Below are 20,137 nucleotides of genomic sequence, written 5' to 3' on the forward strand. Positions count from 1 at the left end.
GGTCAGTCAGTAAAATAAAATCCAAAGGTCTGTTTAAATTGTTTTGTACTACTGGAATTTTATTTCATAAAATATTGCTCAGGTAAATGAGTATTCAGCTCCAATTAGGAAATCTTCCCGATACAGAGATGTGGGTTTCAGCAATTATTTGTTCTAATAAGATTTGATTTTTTCTTTTAAGAAGTTTTTATAAAAAGTTCAGTTCACTGATACATTTGTTCAGGATTTGTTATTTTATGCCTATTTTGTAGCTAGTCCTGCTTCAGGCGCTGTAAAGGCTTACACATAAAGAATGTGTAAAAATACACATAAAGAAGTTTCTGCTTTCATGAGATTTATAATCTAATAAATTAAAGTTGTATTCAAAAATATATTATGAAATAGAATACAAGTATACAAGAAGTATTTGAAATTATCTAGACATAAGAAAGTGATAGAAAAAGATGTTAATGTTTGCAAGTTAAACTTAAAAGTATGTTGAGCTTATATTTTGTTGTTGCTGTTGTTGTTGTGGGCCTAGAGAAGGGAGGATGGAACCAGGAAGGGCTTATGAAGGGGATGTGGGTAGAGAGCATCCTAGAATATGGAAAGGCATTTAAAAAATGAACATTTGGTTAAAACTTGGAAATATGTCAAAAGTACTTGTGAAACTTTGTTACATTATATAATTTTTATTCAAAGACACAAGGCAGAAAAAGATAGGACAATTTTGGGGAACGGGAAATGGTCAAAACTTGTCAAGTGACAAGATGCTTTTGTGACTATAAATGGTCTGGGCTCTTAAGAAGCAAGCAGCCTAAGCCAAAACAAAAAGATAAACTTCATAAGCCCTGAAAGATTTATAATAGCCTTTTTTTTACCCTAGCAAATGATTGGAAACAAAGTAGAATATCTCAATTAGGGAATGGTTAAATAAAATGTATAATCACTGTACTGGAAGAAATGATGAATATAAAAAATGCAGAGAAGAATGGAAAACTATTAAACTGATATAAAATGAAGTAAATAGAACCAGGAAACAGTATAGACTGACTACAACAAGGAAACAGAAAAAACAAGACAATCATAACTGAATGCTACAAAATTAAAATGATCAAGCTTGATTTCAAAGAAGAACTTTGAGAAAATATCTCCCTATTGCAGCTTCTTTGCCAGAGTTCGGAAGCAGAAACTTGGGTTGTAGTATTACACATAAAATCAGACTTTTCAATTTATTGATTTGCCAAACTTTTCCTTCTTTTTTCTTCTTTGTTTTAAAAATGACTCCCTGAGAGAGGGAGAAGTATATTGGCAAATCTATGTGATATCAAAAACTTAAACGATGCTAATGAACATAAAAAAGAAGTAGGCATCCTGATATAATTATTATATAGCTAGACCTGGAAATCAGGAAGCCTGGGTTTAAAATTCTACCAGATATTTTCTATTTGTGTAACCACTGGCAAATCACTTGCCTTTCTGAACTTCAGCTTTCTATAAAATGGAGACAATATAAATTTTACCTACCTCATAGATTTGTTTCAAATTTTAGAATGCTACATGTCAGTTATTATAATTGTACAGAAATAAAGATCCATTTAAATATCAGTATTATGTTGAGTTATTTAGCTTTTGCACATGTAACACAGAAGTCTTGGAAAAATTAAAAATGATTGTCAAACAGAAGGTAATGAAAAGGTTGTGATGGGTATGAACAGATAGCAACACATAACAAATAAAAAACTCTGAAGAAAAAGAGTAAAAGATGTCACTGAGAAATAAATGGTAGAAAAACAAAAAGATAGGTTGACTGCATGATAGATGACAGAGAAGACAAGCATCAGAGTACACCATTGATATCTTTACCAAGTCCAAAGGCCTCCAGCATGGGGGTAGATCCTCCATGGTGAATTTATGGAAGGACACCTACAAAAATCAAAACATGGATGGAAATCTTAATCATTAGAAATAATATCCATATCAAAAAGACATACTTTTATAATATTTTAGAACTAAAGATAATGCAAAAAGAATTCACATTTCCTTCATTTTTAGGAGAAACAGGCCCAGAAACATGAAATAATTTGCCAACAACACAACTAGCAAGTAATAGAGCCAAACCTAAGCTCTTTTTATCTGAATTTTGTACTTTTTCTCATTGTTCCATTATGGTTCTTCATTCTAAGGCTTTCCCCCTTGCAGTTCAAAACAAAAACAGGCAACTTTTTTAAATTAAAAAATTAATTAAATTTAATTTAGTGATATTTAAATTTGTTAATTATAATTTATTAAGATATTAGATAATTATGTATAATATAATTGTGTATCATATAATTTATTGATTAATTTATGGATCAATACTAATTTTAATTGGTAAAAATTAATTAAATTTCAAAACTTATGCACAGATAATTTTTCAACATTGACCTTTGTGTAGCCTTGTGTTCCAAATTTTCTCCTCCTTCCTCCTACTCACTCACTCGCCTAGATGGCAAGCAATCCAATATATGTTATACATATTAAAATATATATTAAATCCACTATATGTAAATACAATTATCCTGCTACACAAGAAAAATCAGATTAAAAAGGAAAGAAAACGAATAAGAAAACAAAATGTAAGTGAGCCACAACAACAAGAGTTAAAATATGTTGTGATCCACATTCAGTTCCTACTTTCCTCTCTCTGGGTGTAGTTGCTCTCTTCATCACAAGATCATTGGAACTGGTCTCAATTATCTCATTGCTGGAAAGAGTCACGCCCATCAGAATTGATCATGGTATAATAGTGCGCAATGATCTCCTGGTTCTGTTTATTTCACTTAGCAAAACAGGACACTTAAAAAATGCTCAGAACAGGCACAGTCTCTAGACAAAGCTAAGGGTCCTCTGCTTCCTCTCTACTCAGGAGAATAATTCTGCTTCTCAATATGCCAATATTTTTATAAGAATTCATCATTCTCTCAATGGGAACAAGAATTCCAGGTCCTCTAGAAGTTAAAATATGTCCCCAAACATTATTTTGGGTAGATATTTTACATGAAGATGCTTATAGCTTACAGGACATATGGAACACATGAAGACATTTCAGCCAGGTAAAAACTAACTATATTGCTAAAATTTATTTTAAAATATAATAGGGAGAAAACCAGCTCGTTCAGGTTTCATATGCTCAGACTTCTGGGTTAGCATGTTGTCAATAGAAACATATGTAAGACAATTCTAATAATAAGCTAATCCCTGTCAAAATTATTGGTTGTCCCAAGTAATTAACACATGACTCTACCCTCAAATCTCCAAAGCTCAGGTTAAAGGGAGAGGCCAGGCAAGATGACCAGGCCAAAGATGCCACATCCTCCAATTTCTGACTCCCCTTCCTCCAGGTAACTCTGCCTTTCTGCAGAAACCAGAATGCAGGATGAAAACCCCTCGGTCAACTCCATCAGATCCCTTGTCTGGTTTCCTTGCGTTTTATCCGATGGCTTTTAGAGACCTTTCTCCTTTCTTCTAAGGTTGTTTAATGACTGAGTCAAGATAGAGATTAGAGAGTATTTTAAAATTTATTTAAAAGGGAGAGATTTACTGGGACCCAATGGATCCGTGGTTTGGTCCGGGGGCTGAATGAGACTCTCGTCTCCAAGAATCCAATAAACATGTGAGTTCTCAATGACACACAGACACATGGCCCAGACTCAGGGGGCAGAGTGAGGCAGTCAGGGTGCTGAGAGCAGGCCTCTGACAGGGCGCGGTGAGCCTCCGGAGATGAGGATGGCCTAATGGGAGGAGGCACCCAGACTTGGGGAGCGGCATCTTGATAAGACTGAGTCTGATATTCTGAGAGGTTGGGATGGGGAGAGGCACTCTGATATTCTAAAATATAAGATCTTTTATCCTTATCCAATATTCTGATAAAGAGGAAGGGGAGGTTTTGTAGGACTGAGAAGCAAGAAACTGAGTCAGGATAATTAGAGAAACTGAGAACTGTGGCATAACAGTTGTTCAGTCATTTCCAACTCTTCAACCTCATTTAGGGTTTCCTTCGCAAAGATACTGGAGTGGTTGGCCATTTCCTTCTCTGGCTCATTTTACAGATGGGAAAATTGAGGCAGACATGGTAAGTGATTTGCCCAGGGGCACACAGCTAGCAGGGGATGATAAATCTTCCCGAACCCTGGTGGCCATTCCTTCCTCTTTATTTATATGGATAATTTAAACCCCAGTCGTTCCTTCCTTAAATGATCAAAATTAAAATGAGTTCAATTTCTGACTAAACTGGCAGGAACCCACTTGGAGCTTCAAGCTTTTCTTTGTGTCCTCAGCACCAAACAGCCCCAGAGAGGCGCTAAATAATTAATAAGATTCAGAGACTGGTCTTCCTTGCCCCAAGCATGAGATTCTACTTTCTCAATTCCAATTCTTTCCCTCTTTTAATTATTTCCTAATTATCCTGTATATAACATATTGCATACACACACATGTGTTTGCATGTTGCCTCTTCCATTCAACTGTAAACTCTTAGAGGGCAGGGATTGCCATTTGTTTCTCTATGTACCCTTATTGTTCAACTCAGTGTCAGGTACATAGTAAGAGCTTAAGGAATGCATAGCAGCTAGGCGGCTCACTGAGCTTAGAAAGAGGAAGTCTCATCGTTCTGAGTTCAAATCTAACCTCTGACATGCTGTGTGACCCTGGGCAAGTCACTTCACCGTTTGCCTCAGTTTCATCTGTCAAATAAACTGGAGAAGAAACTGTCAAATCACTTCAGTATCTCAGTCAAGAAAACCTTCAAATGCAGCCAGGAAGAGTCGGACAGGACTGAAAGGAACGAACAATGAATGTTTAATGGTGGTTGGCTGCCGGCTGCCGGAGTTGCCCGGCTGGGGACTGGGCCTTCACAGAACTGGGAACTGCTGTTGTTATGGCCGCTGTAATTTCCGGTCTACCGCAATCGCCGACAACTAGCAGAGTTTAATCTCTCGGGACTGGGCTGGGCTAGTGAAACGCTCCAGATAAGCATAATCATTTTGGGGTTTGGAATTTTTTTGCCCCCAGCCCGTCTTAAAAATAATGGGGGGGAAGGGGAGCTGGGGGGGGGGGGGAAGAATTGTAGCCTGCGCATGCGTCTAGACCGTCTTGCACGGCAGCCAATCAAGCCAATCAACACACCAATCCCGACGGCAAAGCCCGCCCCCTTCTGGTGGCTTGGTTTCTTCCCGCCAGCCCCCGCACCACTCCCTAGTAGATAACCGTAGTTAAGAGAGAAGGGGCGTGAAAGTCCCTCCGCAACCGCCCCAACAGCCCAGTGGCCACCCCGCGGCACGACTGCGCCCTGAAACGGACCCCCAGCGCAGCTGAGGGGACATGAAGCTGGGCGGCGAACCTACTCGGCCCTCCCCCAACTCTTCCCCAGCCCGAGTGCGGCGCTGCCTCCTGAGGCCCAATGCGGCCCAGCCTGGTTCGGGGAGGTGCGAGGAGAACCGCGGTGACAGGTACGGGGGGAGGAAAGGAGGGGGACAGCCGTGGGCCCAGGGCCTAGGGACTGACTGAGATCGAGGCGCTTTTTCCCATTTTGCTGCCGACCCCCGGGAACAAAACGGCTTCTCCGTCGCTTGAGCATCCTGGGATTTAGAGCTGGCCGTTAAAGAGATAGCTTTTAGAATGGAAAGACCCTGGGAGGTCAAGAGGAGCTTCTGGGGTCGTACGTGTGTGTGCGTGCGCGTGTTTGTGTGCACTGCACATTAATGGGCTCAGATGAACCAGGGATATTTTATGTATATGCAACAGGAGGACCCCGACTCGCTGGATGAGGTCGTTGTCCACACTTCCTTACAGATAGAATTGTTTACACTTTTTCTCCGAGTGTGTATGTGTGCGTGTAAAATTTCTCAGATATGTTGATGTGTGCTTTCTTTCCACCCTAGTTACTTTCTGTTTTGTTATTTGCATTTCTAAAAATGTCTTAGAATAGAATTGTGTTTTCCTTCCTGTATCATGTAGCATTTCTTCCTCTCCATCAATTTGCTCCCAGGGCATCTTTGTACACTTCTTTTTAAAAATAATTTTTTGACCTGTTTTCTGAATTGAGAAATTTATTTTCCCTAAGTTTTCTCCACCATCAGTGTTACGGGTCTGCTCACCACTTTCTTTTGGGCTTTACTACCTTTTGTTTTTACTAGATTTTTTTCTTATATGTGTGCTTATATAAATCCTCTCAAACCACTCTTGCTTCGGATTTTAGTGTTTTTAATTTAGCTTTGAGCTAATCTGCTACTCCAGGAGTTTTGTATTTTGTTGTTGTTGTTGTTGTTTTGTTTTTGATTTTTTTTTTTTTTTTTTTTTGGTCGAGGCAATTGGGCCTAAGTGACTTGCCCAGCTTTTGTATTTTTAAAATACGAAAATGTTAAGCCCTTCTTTCAAATGTTAAAATAGGTAAAGCTAATTAGAAATGTACATTAAGCTGCTCTAAAATCCTTTCCCCCACCACTCCCATCTTTACCATGAAGTTAGTGTTAGGGGAGCTGTGGGAATACCGTTGCTAATGTGAATTAGGCCAATAACTGTCATGTAATATTATTTGAAATTTTGGAAGAAAAAAATCCCTATTAAAAACTTCATAAACCTTGACTCGACCATTTTTCTGTTGAGCATCAGTCCCAAAGAGGTTAGACAAAAAGGTACTACTAAATGACTAAAGTGTATAAACCATGGGAAAGGATGAATAGGAAGAATCCAGAGAAACATGATAAAATTTGTATGAATTGATGCTGGGAGTTGTATGGGAGAGCAGTCAACTCAATGACTACTCCAAAGTAAAGTATTTGCAGTAACCTCCATAAAGAGGTGAAGTGCAAAATGCATAACCTGCTTCTGTAGTAGTTTAGTCATTTTTGTTTAAATATTTTTACAAAGGAAAATTAGGTTGATAAAATTTAGAAATGACTGATGTTTTTAAAAAAAGGCTTCCAGTAAAACTTTTTAACAAAAATAGAATAAATAATTAAAATTTAAGATTAAATTCCTTCTTGTTTATAGCATAAAATATTTAAATGGTTTGCTAAAAATTTGTGTGTGTAATGATTTTCAAGTAGATTGCTAGATAGCACTTTAATTTTAATTGCTATGGACTTTTTCAGCATGATATAGTTTTCTTGCTTATTCCTTTTTATTTTTTGAAATTTTTTTTTGTTTGTCTGAAAACATGACAACTCCTTTTTTAGATTTGCTTGAAATATAGTAAAAAAAAAAATCTTTACAGTTTTATCATGTGTATGTCTTTAAGTTTTTCTTGTAAGCATTGTTTGGTTCTTATCCAATCTGTTATTCTTGTTTGTTTTATTGGATTGTTTAATCCAGTCACATTTAAAGGTATAAGAGTTAAATTTATATTTTCCTTTGTCAGTTTCCAATTTTTTTTTGAAGTCCTGATTCCCCCTCTCCCCCCTTCCCTTTCATCAGTCTCTAAAATTTTTAAAGTTATGATCATCCTGCAGTCCTCCCCTTCCTGGCCCTCTTTTCACTGGCTATCTTTTTATCCCTGATTCTCTCTTCTTGCTTGTTATCCCATTTCTTTTGTCGGATTTCTTCTTTCCCTCTTTTATCTAGTCATGTTTCTTCCTCCTTTTTTCCTTCTCCATTAGTCAAATGAATTCCTTCTCTCTCCTTACCTTCAGCTAATCCTATTCATTAGTTTTAAAAATTCAACATTCCCCATTGCAGAACTTTGTGTTCCAGATTCTTCTCCCTCCTCCCTAAAGATAGTTTTTTAATGTTACTGTTCTTTGCTTTTTTTTTTCATTTTTCTTTTTTGTATTTATATTGGGAATATAAATATAAATTTTAAAATTCCTCCCTTTCCAAAAAAGAATTTCTTTTTCTTCATTATCCATCTTCTGTATACTCTATATCCTTATAGTTTTCATACGATTAAAACTTCCCTAGGCTCTCTCTAAGTGCTATGACTTCCTCTTTTCTATTGTGCCTTCCTCTCAAAACAATTCGAATTATTGCAGGTGTCAGACAGGACTGTGCCTCACAGTAAGACTAGCCCTTCCCCCACCATTGATTTGTATCTTCTCTTGTTGACCTTTTTTCCTATATTAGCCCCCTCATCTGTCCATAATCCTACTCCTCTGAGTGCCAGTTGCCCCCAGGAATTCTAACTCCTCTCCTTCCAAGACAACTAAACTGCCAGACCTCATGCAGTATAAGGGGTTCCTTTCCCTTTACCTGTAGAAACAGTTTTTCATAGAACCCTTTACTGCTTTCAAAGTAATGCCTTCTTCTATCCATCCCCACAACTTTTTAATCTTTCCTCCCTCCTTCCTTACCCATTCTTCTGTAGACAATTTTTCTGAGACTACCGAGGTCATCATCTCCTTGATTTGATACCAGAAAATCATATCTCTTTCCTCCTGTTCCCTCTCTTCCTCACCATATTGTAATATCAAATAAAAGAAACATTCACTTTTAAAGCAGGGTGTTGCCAGTCTGTCCGTAATGTCCCCTGTTCTCCTCTTCACTGTTAACTCTACAAGATTTCCTTTTTCACTCCTTTTCTTTGTGTACGTTTAGAAATAAATCTTTTATTGCCTGCTTTGTTGTCATTTATTTTTGTTACTGTCCTCGCCTTTTGTTTTATTCACTCGTACATTTCAATTGTTTGGGGTATTTGTGTAATAATCTCTTTACTTCTGATTTTCTTTCTGAAGGGTTTTTCAAACTCTCCTTTATTAGTGAACATCCACCTTTTGTCTTCTATGGTTAGGCTCAAATTTGATGGATTAATGTTTTTCAAAGAAATTTTAATCCTTTTTTAAAATAGATTTTATTTTTCCAAATACAGGCAGAAGTAGTTTTCAACATTCACTTTTGCAAAACTTTGTGTTCCAAATTCTTCTCCCTCCTCCCTAAAGATAATTTTTTAATGTTACTGTTCTTTGCTTTTTTCCTTGGTTTTTCTTTTTTGTATTTGTATTCCCAATATAAATTGGGAATTTTTCTTTGCTGAGGCTTGCCATTTTAGATTGAAATTTTTATAAATTGTACATTAATTTTCTGTGCAGGACATAAATTCTACTCTTATAATTATTTCTCTTCTACGTTACCAAGAACAATGTGTTGTGCTTTGGGTTCTTCTCAAATTCCATAGGGGTTCTGTCTCATCATTTTCTTTATTTTGTGGTATTTATTCATAGTTATTTACCATATCTGGAAGCCATATTTCTTTTTCTTATCACTATTTTTCTTACTGATTTCTTATTGATTGATTTAATCAATTGATTCATTGATTTAATATTCAAAGTCTTTAAGGTTTCTTCCTGGAATCTTTGGTTCTTTCAATCTTTTTTTCCTTATTACTTACTTCTTGACTCCTTCCCCACTGATTGTGGTTTCCTTGGGGGTTGTATTTCAGAGCATCTCTTCCCACCCTGGATAATTCATGATTCATCTCTGTCCAAACTGATTTTTGAGGGATAATAACTGGTCCTCACTTGGTGCTGTGCTGTTTGTCTCAGGCTTGATGTAGTTCTGCACAACTACTCCCTGCCCCGCATCCCTTTATACTTGGTGTACTGTCCTGGTAACTTGCTTCGGTCCTTCAGTTTTCTGGTCTTGCACTGACAATTCAGAGCTTGTTTTTCCTGTTCAGAGCTTTGCAGCACTAGCTTCTGGGTGCAGGACCCAGAAGATGGGAGGCTCCTGTAGGGCTGTGGTCAAGCTTGGAGTTGAAGTTTCTACACCACTGAAAAGAGGGAGGATGAAGGTGTAGAAATGGACTTTGATCAATCTCATGTTTTGTCTTGGATTTGCTACTGGTATTATAGGAGGTGTAGGGGAAAGGGTGCTGAATGAGTTTAGAGTCAGTAAGCATCAATCGGTGAGTTTGGATAGTTTTTTAAAAACTTTTTTTGGATTTCGGGTATCATGGGCCATAGAAATAGCTGATATTGCTTTATTGTTGGTACAAAATTCCCGTTTGGGACAGGTTTGAGAGATCATGGGGATCAGAGATATATCTATTTTGTCATCTTGTTAGAAGTTGATAATAAGTTTTTATGTTGTGGTTTCCTTTTCTTTTTCTTTTTTTTTTTTTTTTTTGGTTAATTTTTTTCATCATACTTTCAGACTTTTTGTTAGAACTGGGTTCAAAACACTTTTGGAGGAAAGGTTTGGGCTAGTTCTATTACTGCTTTCTTCGTTATTAAATATTGTTATTCCAAGCTCTCCAAGAAAGCGCAGGCTAGAGACCTGCAAGTTTTCAGTCCTCCCAAAGTACTCTAAATCCAGGGCAGTCTGTCATTGACTTCCTGATGAACAGTTATCTTATTCTTCTCACTCTGAACCCATTCCCTCCTTGTCATTTCTTATAGCACAGTTAGCATTCCATCCTGATCATGTGCCATAACTTGTTTAGTCATTTTCCAATTGGTAAGCATCTCCTTAATTTCCAATTCTTTGCCAGCACAAAAAGAATTGCAAAAAATATTTTTGCGCAGGGGCAGCTAGGTGGTGCAGTGAATAGAGCACCAGCCCAGAAGTCATGAAGACCTGAGTTCAGATGTGGTCTCAGACAATTAACACTTCCTAGCTATGTGACTCTGCAAGTCACTTAACTCCAATTGCCTCAGCCCTCCCAATTATGTGCAATCTTTGATTTCTTTGGGGTACAGACCTGCTAATAGTATTTTTGGATCAAATTTTGTATAGTTCCTCATTGTTCTTAGAAATAGTTGGACCACTTTACTACTATACCAGCAGTTCATATAATATACCTGTTTTCCTTCATTTCTTCCAGCATTTATTATTTCCAATATGTTTGAAGTGGTATGTCAGAGTTGTATTAATTTGCTAATCAATAATGATTTTAGAACATTTTTTCATTTGACTAAAGATGGTTTTGATTTCATTTCTGAAAAATTCTTGTTCATTTCCCTTGACAGTTTATCAAAGAATGACTCTTATTTTGACTCAGTTCTTTCTTTCTTTTTTCTTTCTTTCTATCTATATATTTACTGATGGCAAATCATAAATTAATTTATTTTTATTATAGCTTTTTATTGACAGAACATATGCATGGATAATTTTTACAACATTGTTCGTTGCACTCACTTCTGTTCCAATTTTTCCCTTCCCTCCCTCCACCTCCGCCCCTAGATGGCAAGCAGTCTCTTACATATTAAACATGTTAAAGTATATTTTAGATAAAACATATGTGTGCAGATCCATACAGTTCTCTTGTTGCACAAGAAAAATTGGATTGAGAAGGTAAAAATAACCTGGGAAGAAAAACAAAAATGCAAGTAGTCCACATTCATTTCCCAGTGTTCCTTCTCTGAGCGTAGCTGATTCTGTCTATTATCAATCAATTGGAATTGAATTGGATCTTCTCTTTGTTGAAGATATCCACTTCCATTAGAATACATCCTCATACAGTATTGTTGGTGAAGTGTATGATGATCTCCTGGTTCTGCTCATTTCACTCAGCATCAGTTCATGTAAGTCTCTCCAAGCCTCTCTGTCTTCATCCTGCTGATCATTTCTTACAAAACAATAATATTCCATAGCATTCAAATACCACAATTTATTCAGCCATTCTTCAATTGCTGGGCATCCACTCAGTTTCCAGTTTCTAGCCACTACAAACAGGGTTGCCACAAACATTTTGGCATATACAGGTCCCTTTCCTTTCCTTAATATCGCTTTGGGATATAAGCCCAGTAGTAACACTCCTGGATCAAAGGGTATACAGAGTTTGATAACTTTTTGGGCATAGTTCCAGATTGCTCTCCAGAATGGCTGGATCCGTTCACAACTCCATCAACAATTATGTATATATATTTAAGGAAAATGGTCTTTATCAGAAATTTTAAAATTTTGATATCACTTCATTGTCTATGTATCTTTTATTAAAATGTAGTTTCTTGAGTTATCTGTCTTAATCTGGTCTGGTTTTGCTTTTGCTTTTGCTTTCTCTGAGATCATGATTGCTATCCCCTTGCCTCTTTTCACATCACCTGAAGGATAAATAGTTTCTGCTTAATCTCCTTATTTAACCCTATGTCCATATATCTTACTGTTTCAAATATGTCTCTTGTAAATAATATATTGTTGAATTCAGGTTTCTAATCCATTTTGCTATCTGCTTCTATTTTAGGGGTGAGCTCATTTCATTTCTCATTCACTCTTAAGATTGCTAACTATATTTACCTCCATTCTATTTTTTTCTATTTATCTTTCTTTCTTTTTAGTCTGTCCCTCCTCAAGTCTGTTTTGCTTCTCACCGCTGCCTTCCTAAATCTGCTCCCTTTTTTTTTTATTTTAATATCTTTTTATTGATAGAACGCATGCCAGGGTAATTTTTTACAGCATTATCCCTTGCATTCATTTCTGTTCCGATTTTTCCCCTCTCTCCCTCCACCCCTTCCCCCAGATGGCAAGCAGTCCTTTACATGTTGAATAGGTTACAGTATATCCTGGATACAATATATGTGTGCAGAACCGAACAGTTTTCTTGTTGCACAGGGAGAATTGAATTCAGAAGGTATAAATAATCCGGGGAGAAAAACAAAAATGCAAGCAGTTTATATTCATTTCCCAGTGTTCTTTCTCTGGGTGTAGCTGCTTCTGTCCATCTTTGATCAATTAAGGCTCTCTTTATCGAAGAGATCCACTTCCATCAGAATACATCCTCAAACAGTATCGTTGTTGAGGTATATAATGATCTCCTGGTTCTGCTCATTTCACTCAGCATCAGTTCATGTAAGTCTCACCAGTCCTCTCTGTATTCATCCTGCTGGTCATTCCTTACATGCTCCCTTTTTTTAAACCATTCCTATTCTCCCTTCTTTTATCTCTTTTCTTAACTATTTCCCTGTTAATGTAAGATAGATTTCTATACTTCCCTCTTTGAACCATTTTTGATAAGTGAGATTTAAGCATTGCTTGTCACCCTACCATATTTCTGTCTATTATAAAAGCTCTTTCTTGTTCGTCTCCTTTATGTAAGATAATTTTTTTCTGTTGGAGGGGATATGGGAAAAAAGGGACACTAATATATTGTTGGTGGAATTGTGAATACATCCAACCATTCTGGAGAGCAATTTAGAACTATGCTCAAAAAGTTATCAAACTGCATACCCTTTGATCCAGCAGTGTTACTACTGGGCTTATATCCCAAGGAGATCTTAAAGAAGGCAAAGGGACCTGTATGTGCCCGAATGTTTGTGGCAGGTCTCTTTGTAGTGGCCAGAAACTGGAAACTGAGTGGATGCCCATCAATTGGAGAATGGCTGAATAAATTGTGGTATATGAATATTATGGAATATTATTGTTCTGTAAGAAATGACCAGCAGGATGATTTCAGAGAAGCCTGGAGAGACTTACACAAACTGATGCTGAGTGAAATGGGAAGGACCAGGAGATCATTATATACTTCAACAACAATACTATATGATGATCAATTCTGATGGACCTGACCATCTTCAGCAATGAGATGAACCAAATCAGTTCTAATGGAGCAATAATGAACTGAACCAGTACACCCAGGGAAAAAAACTCTGGGTTATGACTAAGAACTATTACATTGAATTCCCAATCCCTGTATTTTTGCCTTTTGATTTCCTTCACAGGCTAATTGTACAATATTTCAGAGTCCAATTCTTTTTGTACAGCAAAATAACAGTTTGGACATATATATTTATTTTGTATTTAATTTATACTTTAATATATTTAACATGTATTGGTCATCCTGCCATCTGGGGGAGGGAGTGGGGGAAAGGAGGGGGAAAATTGGAACAAAAGGTTGACAATTGTCAATGCTGCAAAATTACCCATACATATAACTTGTAAATAAAAAGCTATTAAAGATTAAAAACAAAACAAAAAAGATAATTTTCCCTATTCTCCTTCTCCTTCCTCCTCCTCCCAGTGCATCCCTTTTTCACCCCTTCATTTTTCAATGCCAGAAATACTACTACTGTGAACTTCAGCTTCATGTTGTTCCCACTCTAGTTTGCATAGTCCCTAAAGTTTTTCATTTAGCAGTATTTGTTGTTTTCATATTATCAAACCATGTTGTGAACCATCTTTTGGGATATTTAAATAAATAGCCAGTCAATGTGAGCTCTCTTCTCTTAGTTATAAATTATTGAGATTTTACACAATTTTAATTCATAATACTACATTATTTACTTTTCAGAAATCAATCAATTACAGATTTCTTCAAACCAGTCCCAAAGCAAGGTTTGTGTGCTTTTACATAACTTCCTAGATGATGATGTTGTAGTAAACACTATGGGCTTTAAAATTATGTACAATTCCCTGGAATTCTTTTATGGAGTAAAGTTACCCTGTTCTTGATAAACTTTAATAAGTAATAAAAGTCTGACATACTGATGTTTTCCTACATTTGAAGTTATAACTTAATAGTGCTTACAGTGCACATCCTTCAGTCTTTTACACATAGGCATTTATAATGAAAATAGAAGGCAATATGTTTAAAGCTTTTTAGTTGTAATTATTAATGTCTAAGGTCTGAATGCCTCTACTTCCACTTTAAAATTCTCTATTTGGAGCTAGCTAATTTTATAATTTTTTTTATATTTTTGACCTTTTTTTGTTTTTAATTGAATATACAGATAAACTTGAGTTGAACTCATCACAAAGCACAAATTATAAATGTGAAAAAGATAGATTATTACACACCGATATAAGGCAATTTGAAAGAAAAATATCTTCAACAAAAAATCTGTGTATAAAGATGCCATCTACACCACCAAACAAGAATCCTATTGCAGAAACTTTCATGAAAGGATTGAAAGAGAAAAAAGGCAAAAGAGATGTACCTGAAGGAAATGGTCCTTTTCTGGTGCAGAAAACCCTGTCTTTAGTAGTTGAAAAACCCATTATTTCTACTTCACATCATTGCTTGTCGAGGAATAAAAGGAAGGACCCAAGGAAGCAAGAAAGCTCTCCAATCAAAATGTCATCATGTCATCGTGGAAATAGGAGGGAGAAGGCAAATAAGTGCACAGATCAAAACAAGACAATTACAGATGCCAAACACTTGGTCTCATCACCAGAACCTGAGATTTTGGAAAGCAATTCCAGCAAAATTGGTGGTAGAAATGACATACCCAGGTGCCAACAATCAGAATGTTCTGTGGAAGTGCAACAGGAAACAGTTAAGTCCAAGTTGTAATTGTTTTTAAAATCCACTTGCAGAGAGATAACTAAAGAAACAAACATAAACCAGATAAGCAAAAAAATCATTATTCCAGAAAAGACTTTGACAGGAGAAAGCTACTTTTTCTCCAAACACTATAGATTAAAAAATTCAAACCAAAAAAGCAGACTTTCAGAGCAGGTGTGTTTAGGAAGAACTGTGTAGCCACATTTGTGAAGTCCTAGAAGTTTTTAAAGGCAGAAATTGGTGTCACACAATTGTCTTATTTTAAGGAAGTCTCTAATATTGAATTTGACTTAGTGCTGGGTTTTGGTTTGTTTTTTAAAGTTTCCTTACATTTATCTTCTGGAATAATTCTAAGAAATCATTCTTATATTTTTACATTGATACAGTCCTTTGTTACTGTGTGAAGATTAAATGAGATAATATTTGTAAAGAGCTCCTAGCAGCACCTATATGTGCTATATGAATATTTATCCCTTTCCCCTCCCCTCCCTTAGTAAAAATTTAAATTAAATGTAGGAGAACTTTAGTATTTTCTGAAATTTCATGTCCTTAACTTTTAGGGTAACAAAATATTTTTATATAAACTATAGGTGAAGGATGAAATTTTAATTTTAAATTTTACAAATTTAAATCTAGCCCCAATATAAAAATTTTTCCTAACTTACAGTGAGGTGGGGGGGAGGTGGTGGTAATGTGGTGGTATTTAGTTTCTTTGTTTAAAAAGAAAAAGAGAGAGAGAAAAGTGAACATTTATTCTCTTACATCTCATAAAGTGACTTTTTCTCATTTGGGTACTAGGAAAATGAAGACTGTTTAAGAAAAAGATTACATTCTAATTCACTGGACACTTCAGGTAAAACCATACTATTAAATACAATGTGGAATTGCAAATAAATGCTTGCAACTTAGTGACTACATTATAAAAAATAAAATAATTCTATTTGAGAATATAATTTCTTTTCTGAGTATAAATAGAAGTTCTTAGATTAGTTAAGAATGATAAAATGATAATCTGACAGTAGGAAGTAAAATCTTAAATTTGTTGTATGTGAAATGTGTCCTGTTCTCATTCTGTGTACCATTTCTTCCTCCCCTGCCTTCTCTCCCCCCTCTTTCCCTTCCCCCACCCCCAAAAAAAAGACTCTCGAGGACAGTGTGACTTTATGGTTAATAGTGCTAAGCTTTCCATCAGTACATCTCTGCCCCTCAGCCTTTGAGTGCAGTGGAACCTCAGGCAAGGCATTTTAAGTTCTAAGCTTTGCTTTCTTCACCTATAAAATTGTGATAATAGTAGCACTTACTTTAAGGATTGTTGATCAAATGAGATCATATATCCTACATGCTTTGTAAGCTAAAGGTGTTGACAAATGTCAGCTCTAATTATTCCATTTAACATTTTGGTCTGCATGTGCAGTATTTAGACCCCATTCCTTTTTGCAGATGAGATCAGAACTAAGTTCCAGAGATAAATGGGGACTTGTTTAAGGTTACCTATGTAACAGGTAGCAGCCTCAAATCTTCTGACTTGAAAGTTAGTGTTCTTTTTACTTTACCATGTTCTGATAAAGATTTTTGATGGGCCTTACCTTATTCTACTTTTTCTTATCTTAGTATATCTTCCTCTCATCACATTTGAATATTTCTGAGCAAGGAGACTTGATCCAAACCCAGGTCCTCCATTTGGGTAAATCTGTAAATGATTCAAAGCTAATAAGGATAGTTAAAATTACTTACTGACAATGAGAATTTAAAAAATAAATTGATTATATACAAGATGTGATAAGTATAACTATTATATGAAAGAGTTTAGAAGGCAGTTTAGTGGTTTGCTCAGTGTGAGTTGTCAATATGATATACTAGCTAAAAATTGCTAATAGGCTTCATTAAAAAAAAAAAAAGAATCAAAATGAGAGAAGTAAATCTCACTATAATCTGCCCTTCTCAGACAATATCTGGAGTTTCTGTGGGAGTTGTTGTGGTCCTTTTTGGCTGCCACATTTTAAGATGGTCATTGATTAGCTAGGCTAGCTTCAGAGAAAGAGAACTAGGATGAAGAAAGGGACAGGAGACTCTGAAATGTGTGAATTGGTTGAAGGAATTGGGGATCTTTAGTCTTGAGAAGAGAAAACTAAAGAAATAAGATTGTTGTCTTCAGATATTTAAAGGAATAGCAAATGAAAGAGAAATTTCTATTTTGTTTTCAAGGTCGACTTATTTTATTTTGCTCACAAAAGCCAGACAGAATTAGGAGTCATAGGTAGAAAGTCTGAAAGTGTAGGCTAAGAATTTGGAACTATACTCAGAAAGTTACCAAACTGCATATCCTTTGACCTAGCACTGTTTCTATTGGGCTTATATCCCAAAAAGATCTTAAAGGAGGGAAAAGGACCCACATATGCAAAAATGTTTGTGGCAGTCCTCTTTGTAGTGGCAAGAAACTGGAAACTGAATGGATGCCCATCAATTGGAGAATGGCTGAATATTATTGTCTATAAGAAATGACCAACAGGATGATTTCAGAGAGCCCTGGAGAGACTTACAGGAACAGATGCTGAGTGAAATGGGCAGAACTAGGAGACCATTATACATTTCAACAACAATACTGTATGAGGATATATTCTGATGGAAATGGATATCTTCGACAAACAGAATATCCAGTTCAGCTCCAATTGATCAATGATGGACAGAATCAGCTACATCCAGAAAAAGAACATTGGGAAATAAATGTGGACCAGGAGATCATTGTACTTGGCAACAATAATCAATTCTGATGGCATGTGGCTCTCTTCAACAATGAGATGATTCAAACCAGTTCCAATGATCTTGTGATGAAGAGAGCCATCTACACCCAGAGAGAGTACCATGAGAACTGAATATAGATCACAACATAACATTCTCACTCTTTTTGTTGTTGCTTGCTTGCATTTTCTTTTCTTTTTTTTTTTTCCTGGTTTGATTTGATTTTTCTTGTGCAGCAAGATAATTGTGTAAATATGTATGCATACATTTGATTTAACATATGTTGGACTACTTGCTATCTAGGGGAAGGTGTGGGGGAAAGAAGGGGAAATCGGAACACAAGGTTTTGCAAGGGCTAATGTTGAAGAATTGTCCATGCATAATGTTTTGAAAAATAAGAAGTTTTAATTTAAAAAAAAAGAAGAAAATGTAGCCTAAGATTCAGTTAAAGAGAAACTACCCAATGGTGAGAACTATCCAGAAGTGAAATTACTTGTTTAGAAAGAATTGTGGTTCTTCTTTACATGAACTCTTCAACTAAAGATTGAGAGAGCACTTGTTGAGAACATTTTTGTTTTTTTGGGGTTTTTTTAATTATAACTTTTTCTTGACAGAACATATGCATGGGTAATTTGTTACAACATTATTCCTTGCACTCACTTCTGCTCTGATTTTTTCCTTCCCTCCCTCCATCCCCTCCCCTAGATGGCAAGCAGTCTTATACATGTTAAACATGTTATAGTATATAGATACAATATATTTGTGCAGAACTGAACAGTTCTCGTGTTGCACAAGAAGAATTGGATTCAGAAGGTAAAAATAACCTGGGAAGAAAAACAAAATGCAAGTAGTCCACATTCATTTTCCAGTGTTCCTTCTCTGGGTGTAGCTGATTCTGTCCATCATTGATTAATTAGAACTGAATTAGATCTTCTCTTTGTCGAAGATAATCCACTTCCATTAGAATACATCCTCATACAGTATTGTTGTTGAAATGTATAATGGTTTCCTGGTTCTGCCCATTTCACTCAGCATCAGTTCATGTAATTCTCTCCAGGGCTCTCTGTATTCATCCGGCTGGTCATTTCTCAAAGAACAATAATATTCTATAGCATTCATATACCACAATTTATTCAGCCATTCTTCAATTGGTGGGCATCCATTCAATTTCCAGTTTCTAGCCACTACAAAAAGGGCTGCCACAAACATTCTTGCACATACAGGTCCTGTTCCCTTCTTAAAATCTCTTTGGGATATAAGCCCAGTAGAAATACTGCTGGATCAAAGGGTATGCACAGTTTGATAACTTTTTGGGCATAATTCCAAATTACTCTCCAGAATAATTGGATTCGGAGAACATTTTGTTGTTAACAAATAAATTATAACTAAATCTCAGAGAGACTATGTCTTAACCATCATTGCATGGCTGGGGAATTTGAATCCAAATCGCTGCTGACCCCAAATTTAGCTCTCTTTCTGCCCTACTCTTTTTGGAATCATCATAATTCACTAGTGGAGGAGAAATGGCAAATTATAATAATCCTACTTTGCTCTTAAGCTGTCTTTGCTTCCATTTCAGATATAATTTATCAATTAATTTATAACTCTTAAATTTCATAAAAATCCTCATTCCGATAGATTGCTCAATCGCTTTTTTTGTGAACAATGAAGGAATTTTATTGTTGCATTCTACACCACAATTCTCTAGAAAGACATTTGCTCTAATATGACAATTGGCTGCTTGCTTTTGATCTTAAACTTCCATTTAGGACAGACTGGATACAAGTCTATCCCAAATCCCCTTCTATTTTTCTTTGCCTCCTAGTCTTATCCTTTGGCAGTTATTTGTGATCTTCTAACAAGGTACTTAGGGCATCTGGGTGGTGCAGTGGACGGAATGCTGAGCCTGGAATCAGAAGGACTTGAATTTAAATCTAGCCTCAGACACTTAATAGTTGTGTGACCTTGAGTAAGTCACCTTTTGGCCTCAGTTTCCTCATCTGTGAAATGAACTAGAGGAGGAAATGGCAGACCATTGCAGTATCCTTGCCAAGAAAATCCTTGATGAGGTCATGGAGAATCAGTCAGTGCTGAAACAATTGGACATCAAAAGCACTGTGACTCTGGACAAAGCATTTAGACTATAAGCATCTGTTTCCTTTTACATGGCTAAAATGACTGAACAAATCCATTGAAAATCAATTTTTCTGACTTGTTTTCTTCCTATCA

At 36.2% G+C, this 20,137-nt stretch overlaps 1 protein-coding gene across 2 annotated transcripts in view; it reads left to right on the forward strand.

The window, feature by feature from the left end:
- Positions 1-5,141: 5,141 nt before the first annotated feature.
- Positions 5,142-20,137, forward strand: part of SLF2 (SMC5-SMC6 complex localization factor 2) — a 44,712-nt gene continuing 29,716 nt past the window's right edge. Inside the window, exons 1-4 of one of the 2 annotated variants that reach the window (XM_051981232.1) lie at positions 5,142-5,468; positions 14,177-14,220; positions 14,616-15,160; positions 15,968-16,022. In XM_051981232.1, coding sequence (XP_051837192.1) covers positions 5,341-5,468; positions 14,177-14,220; positions 14,616-15,160; positions 15,968-16,022 — 772 coding nt within the window. In that variant the 5' untranslated portion in view covers positions 5,142-5,340. The remainder of the gene's footprint in view (positions 5,469-14,176; positions 14,221-14,615; positions 15,161-15,967; positions 16,023-20,137) is intronic. The other variant, XM_051981233.1, reaches the window with a different exon arrangement.

Source organism: Antechinus flavipes, chromosome 2, assembly GCF_016432865.1.
Source record: "Antechinus flavipes isolate AdamAnt ecotype Samford, QLD, Australia chromosome 2, AdamAnt_v2, whole genome shotgun sequence".
Classification (NCBI taxonomy): domain Eukaryota; kingdom Metazoa; phylum Chordata; class Mammalia; order Dasyuromorphia; family Dasyuridae; genus Antechinus; species Antechinus flavipes.